Source organism: Pundamilia nyererei, unplaced genomic scaffold (assembly GCF_000239375.1).
Source record: "Pundamilia nyererei isolate P.nyererei 1_Seehausen unplaced genomic scaffold, PunNye1.0 scaffold00219, whole genome shotgun sequence".
NCBI classification, from domain to species: Eukaryota; Metazoa; Chordata; class Actinopteri; order Cichliformes; family Cichlidae; genus Pundamilia; species Pundamilia nyererei.
This window is the reverse complement of record NW_005187620.1, coordinates 956,405-963,235: the sequence shown is the minus strand read 5'-3', so window position 1 is coordinate 963,235 and position 6,831 is coordinate 956,405. Positions and strand designations below refer to the sequence as shown.

Sequence of the window (6,831 nt, the reverse complement as noted above, 5' to 3'; positions counted from 1 at the left end):
ACTGAGTAATAGAAACACTATTTCCTGTCTGAGCGATAAGACACTATTCTTTTCTACACCTTGAGCCAAGTATCCACTTTTTTTCTTTTTTTTCTTTTTGCTCAAAGGGAATATCCAGTATTGATTAAATAAACCTCCATCTGTTCTATATCTCCTCGGGTTATTCTGGATGTAAACCAGCCAGCCTGTGATGGTATTTAATATCCAAAGATCCAATCTAGGACAAAGAAGTTGAGCCTTTCTTTTGTGTGCTGCAGGTATAAATGACTTGCTGTAATTTCTGCTAGAATAAAATGTAAAAATAAATGGGAAGTCATAACTAGGAAGGATTTTGAAGTGTTAGTAGTAGCAGCATTTTATCAAGGACGAATGTTAAGTGTCTTCTCGTTCTTTGGATTAGATTGTTCTGAATTTTGTCCATGTCCATTAGAAGTTCCTGCCTCAGTTCCATAATCCTCACATACTGAGTAAAGGACATTTAAAGGACAAACTGTTCTGAAGTTTTAGGTTTGGGGTAGTTAATCTGTGTTTTAATAGAGTTTCAAATTGATTGATGATTCAGTTTTCAGTGCTTTGATTGCGATGCTCAGGAGGTAGAGCAGTTTGACTGCAAATCGGAGGATCAGTGGTTCGATCCCTGGGTACTCCAGCCCACACCTCAAGGTGTCTTAAAGAAAGATGCCGAATGTTGCACTCCAAAAATTCATTAGCATACTTAATGTGTGTTTATGTAGTGCTTTTCTAGTCCTGCTGACGACAGTTTAAACAACGAGTCACATTTAACGGTAGATTCATACAGCACTTTATTTACATAAACAAATTATTTCTTGACCACAGCAGTTGTTTTTAAAAAAATAAAATCTGTCATGTTGACCTTGTGTGTGTTGCAGGAAACCTAAAGCTGAAAAAACGAAGCCTGAGAAGGAGACAGAACAAGAGTCGGGCCCCGCAAAGAAGAAGGGTTTTCTGCCAGAAACCAAAAAACGTAAGAAGCGCAATAAGCCTGTTTTGGAGCCGGCAGCAGGCAGCACGACCTCCACAGATAAACCAGGGACGGAGAAAGGACAAGGCAAAAAGAAGCAAGACAAGAAAAATAAACAGAAACGACCCAATGGTGGCGCGACAGCATTACAGCCTAACCCAGCCAAAAAGAGTAAAACGGAGTCTGAAAGCAAAGCAGCCAAGAAGAAGAAGAAGAAGCCCAAACAGAAGAAAGAGGGAGGAGGGCAGATGTAATGTGGAGACTCCTATTTAAATGGACACAGAAACGTTTTTGTAATTTCCTTTGAAGACGCTTTGTTTTCGTCTTTCTCTGGTTCTAACATCTTTCTATGTTAAATTACGAGGCTTTTAATGTGTGGGAAGTGAATTAAGAAAGACTATATTTTTCCCAGTATATGACTGCTGTTATGAGAAAAATAAATGTGATTTTTCCTCCTGGAAGTTAATCAACTTGGCCTCCACTTCAGAACAGTTATGTAGTTTTGTTATTCAGGTATGTAAAATGTTAAAAAGAAACAGCAAGGACTTGTGTGAAAAACATGAAAGCATGGATCCATCATGCATTGGATCAAAAGTTCAGGCGTGAGGTGTTGGTGTAATGTTTTTGGAGCTCCTGATTACTGGCTGAGCTACAAACCAATTGTATACTGGAAAGTCATGGGCTTATGAAATAATCTTAAACCTGTAACATTTTTATAAAAGTATGTTGAGAATGCAATTTTGACATCTCATTGCCTTTTTTTCATTAATATGATGAGGTTGTTGGCAAATGGTTAACTCATCCTACTCTTATGGACCCCCACTGTCATTACTTTGGACACATTTTTGTGGCCAGCTCGTGTCTCTTTTAGCTCTGTTTTGGGTTTGCTGTTCCACAAAGTTGGGCTCTTTTGCTGCATTTCTGTTTGGTGCAGAGCAGGTAGTGTGCAGCAGATTTTCAGGCTTAAACAAAAAAAAAAAAAAAGACTTTGAGAACAAAAACTAAACAGCAGGATACTAATAAATCTTGAGGCTTATCACTACAATTTAGCCCTTTCACAGAGTAATGTAATGTAGAGATAAAGAATCAGCATTATGGTAATGTTCTGATTTTCTTCTGGCATCAAAATATGTTTGTTTCTTTCTTGGTGCACTGAGATTTCCCCATTATGTCTGTACTCCAGGCTTATTAGGTTCAATAATTTTCCTAAAACAGCTGCGCTCTGGAGTTTTGGAAAACATTACTCCAGCAGGACTAAATGGTGCATTTGTTGGGGACTGTTTGTAGCTGGGGGATTAATACAGCAGTGTGATTCAATAAGACAGTATGCTGTTTTTGTATTCATGGCAATATAAGACCTTACTTTAAAAAAAAACCGTTTAAATCTTTAAAGAATTTACTGCTTTTGTAGTGAAGAAAGTGTGTTGAGGGTTAAAGTGACAGACCAGGAGAAAGGGGGGGGGAAAGGAGGCAGTTAGTTGACCTCATTTTGGGACACAGAGTTCCAGATAATTTATTTATTCATTTATTTATTTATTTATTTATTGGTCAGGTAGTGTAGTTCCCTGCTGCTGCTTGTACAGCTGGAAAAAATGGGTCTTTGTGGCTCAAAATGGGCCTTTGTGGTAGTAGCTTTGCACTTAAGCTTGATTGGGTTGCATAGAGTTAAGTTTGGGACTCAACAGAGATTTGTGAATTTTTTGGGGGGTGAACAAAATATATTTTTAAGCTTAAGTAAATGATATCCATTTATAAAAACCAAACAAACAAAACAATGACAACAACAAAAAAACCCTTAAGGTTATAAATCACAGCCCTGGGGATTTTCTTTCAGGGGAAGACCAAAGCCTCTTTTGTAGGAGTCAAATTATATTTGGGAGAAAAAAAAGTAGCTGTAGGCTCATTCTCAGAAGCTAGAACCAGATCCAGATGTGCAGTGTGCCAGTGGAGAAGAGGTATTTGTGTCTGACAGCACAGAGTGCACATATTTATAAATGAACATTTTTAACATTATTTAATGCCCTAATTAAAAAAACAACAAAAAACAGCACATCCATTTTGACTTAAGAAAACCATCAAAATGTTCAGCATAATGTTAGTGTTGGAACCAGTTCACTGCTGGTTGTAGTCCAGTCATGAAAATCATCAAAGACTCCTGCTTTGAGCGATAATCTGTGTTTTCTTTAAGGATAGTTTAATTTCGTCTGTGAAATGGAGAACCTCTGACAATTCACTTCACCGTGTGTAGACTGAAATGTGTATCCATTACATAACAGTCTTATAAGGAAAAATGTCACTGTCCTTTTCACAGGATATGATGTTCCAAGCCTTTGTGCTATAAACTAAGGTGAGCAATCACACAGAACCCTAATTCAGCTGTCAGAAAATGATGCAGTGTCCCACAAATGGATTACTATACAGGACATGAAGCCATGCAGCCATTAATCTCCAGAAGTGTGAACAGGCAGCAGCCCCATCCATCAGTAATCTCATCTTAAAGCCCCTCTCCACCGCGAGAAAATTCAGTGGAGGGTATCAACTGGAGCCGTTTTACATTTGAGAAACATATTTGCTGTTCGGGCCTATACTCACATTCTGGTGTCCTGTGGGGCCTCGATGGCTGTAAAATGCACCCACTGTAATACCCAAGCAGGGTGAACACACAGTAAATCAATACACATCATGAGTTTTATGTAGGTGAAGGTAAGAGGAACACAGCCATACACAACATCAGGAGAAACAAAAAAAAAAAGCTCACAATGGATCAATAACATGTTGTTATTGAATTATTTACTAACTATAGATCACGTGACTGCCTGTATCAGTCATAGTAACAAATCCCACAGCTCTGCAGAACTTTTGTCTCTTTTAGGCCATTGTTTTGGGGTTTGTTTATTTGTTTTTCCCTACAATCTTTTGATAGAAGCTAACTGGACTGGTTGAGTTTTTCTCAAAAATACAAAAATTTTTCGATTCCCACTAAAGAGGCTTTGGTTTTCCACCGAATGTGATTTTTAACTTGAAGTTATTTTTATAAGATGGATATAATTTACTTGAGCGAAAAATATATTTTAATCATTAAAAAAAATAATCACAGACCTCTCTTAAGGAACTTAACTAGATGCAGACCATAAGGATTATTTTTGCCCTTTTCCCTGCATGATATTTTGATAACCACATGAGCGTTCCTGTCATTTTGTGATCAGCAGAGATAATTTGCATGAGACAATGTAGACATTTGGAGTCATCATCTGGTCGCTACAATTGTAGCCAGTAGTTTATATAGTTTAGTCTAGATCAAATTATGGACCAAGCATCTTACATACTAACATGATCAGAAAACACTGTTGTAGTTCACACACATACATGCGACTACTCCACTCTTTCAATGACTCTAAGGCTTCCATTTAAAACACCCATTTTCTTAGAGACCACTGCATCTCTGTTAGTAATGTTCTAGTTAAACTGAGGCCTATATGAATTACAGGAGAATGAGGGCAGAACAGTACAGCACATCAAAAATGATACACACTTTGAACAAATCTTATTTTCGATTCCTTCTTTCTTGCCCACAGAGCCATGAAGGTACTTGCCTGAGTTCTTGGTAATGTACCCTCACAGTCACAGCTTGAACCCGCAGTAATGAAGCATATACACAGACACTGGTGGTGACAAATCATCCTCCTCAAACCCTGACAGCAGGGGTGAGAACGGGAGCAGTGGTTCCCTCTCTTCCTGACAGTGAACTGACACTTGTCATCACTCTGAGCCGAGATATGGAGCCCAGAACCAATCTGCTAATGCAGCTCAGTGGAATAATCGGAGCGAGCTGTAAAGTCGCAGGCAAAGCCTTATCAGCATGAGAAAGCTGTAACCGGACGCGCGTCTAATTCATCCCTTCACCTTGAGAAATGTTTTAATTCCAGTGAATTCCTGCTGCATATCAAAGACTGAGAAATCTTCCAATCTCTGACGCAGTGGACTGTGAAGTGTTTATCACTCAATTTTTATTTTTTTTTAATCCCCCACTCATGCTGCTTCTGTTAATGTGTAGCCCTTTAAAGTCCGATGCTCCACAGCAGGCAGGTTGGCAGAAGCGTTGGTTTTATATTGAGTGCAACCGGAAGCCCATTAATTGGCACGCCCAGTAGTTTACTTGCCAGGCCTTGTAGGAACAACCTGAGCTGAGTTCTTTCACCGCTTGGAGAAGGTCCAAATCTTCACACTGTCTCGATGTAATGTTACACCTGCACTGCAGAAACATTTCTGTTTTTCGCATGACAATTCAGAGGTAATATTCCTTATGTTCTGGGTTTTCTTTTCAAACATCAAGCTACACAGTTTGCAACAATGTCTCAGTGTGGAACAGAGAAACAAGCCAAACCAGCAACTGCATCTTTCTATACCATAAATCCTTGCACACACACACCCTCGTCTGAATAGAGCTCTTTTTCTTTCTCTCCCCTCTCCCGCCATGCATCTTCGAGTTATGCCATTAAGTGCTACATCCTACACCACAAAGTTCACTCATCCACAAGCGCACACTCTGTGCAACGATTATGCCAACTGCCACGCCCCTTTTGCTGACCTACGTAGAGTCACTTTAATGTTTTAAAAGAAGTGAAACTAGCAGCTGTTTTACTGTATTATTTTCACTTCATTTACTTCACAACTGAGAATTGAATTTATAAATCATCATTTGGATGATGTCGCTCTCTATCCGCTTAGCCTTAAATTATGTTTAGTTACTAATTATGCTGGGACATCATCCCACAAGACAAAAAAGAAAGAAAAAAAATGCAGTCATTTCCTTTGAGAAGGTGGTGCAAGCTAATATAGATAGTTTTACTTTGATGTGTAGACCTATATGAAGGCATGTTGCCTTAGGTGACATACACAGTACTCACAACCATAATGGCACCATCATTGAGACATTAAACAATGTCTAGAGCCCCTATTTCCACTTACTGGCCAACCAGCGCACCTTGCAGAGTCTATTTGGAGCGGTGATGAGCATGCCTCCTGAGACAACAAAACCGTGAAAACTGGCCCCATTAATTTTAAATTAGGTTATACACGATAAGTAGGCTATTCCCAAAGTGAACTTATGTCACAAAAGTCTCTGTCTGCCCTCTGTCTCTGCCTTTCTAATGCAGCTATATGTCTGATAATAGATAATAGCTGTCATAATTCATTACTGATTATTGACCTCTTATCGCCATTCATTCCCAATTACTGACTACTGATCACAATCCATTCCCGGCTACTGGCTTCTGACCTCCATTTCAAAGCTATTGACTTTCAGCTTACATTTGTCAACTGATCTCTATCCATTTCAACTCACTGATTAAATAATTCCTCGAAACAGACCTCATAATTCCTTAAATCTTTCCAGACTGGCAACCCTCAGTGACTCTAAGGCACTGACAATGACTTTACTTAAATCACAGCTACTGCCCTTTTTCCATTTCCTTTTGTACGCTGTTGACTTCCATCCTAGCCACCAACTGTTTTCCATCTTTACCTAGTGTCCCCTTCCACTCCTCTGTAAATTCCTAGCCACTGACCTCCATCAATTCTTAGCTGCTGATCCCTCACCATTTGTCTGTCCATTACTATCCAGTTACTTCAACCCATTCCTGTCTACTAACCTCCCACCATTCCTTTGTCCATTACTAGATACTCAACTGATTCTCAGCCACTGACTTCCATCCATTCCTAGCTACTGCCATCCTACCATTGCAGTGTCAACTCCTAGACTCTGACTTTTAATAGATTCTTAACTTCCAACTATTTCTAGCCACAGAACTGTGACAGCTCTATCCAAACCTAGCTGTTGAGCTCTTCCA

At 39.3% G+C, this 6,831-nt stretch overlaps 1 protein-coding gene across 1 annotated transcript in view; it reads left to right on the top strand.

The window, feature by feature from the left end:
* The window catches only part of mybbp1a (MYB binding protein (P160) 1a), a 24,373-nt gene extending 22,653 nt beyond the window's left edge, over positions 1 to 1,720 (top strand). Inside the window, exon 27 of the mRNA XM_013914720.1 lies at positions 891 to 1,720. Within this exon, the coding sequence (XP_013770174.1) occupies positions 891 to 1,236 (346 nt within the window). The 3' untranslated portion in view covers positions 1,237 to 1,720. The remainder of the gene's footprint in view (positions 1 to 890) is intronic.
* The last annotated feature ends 5,111 nt before the right edge of the window (positions 1,721 to 6,831 follow it).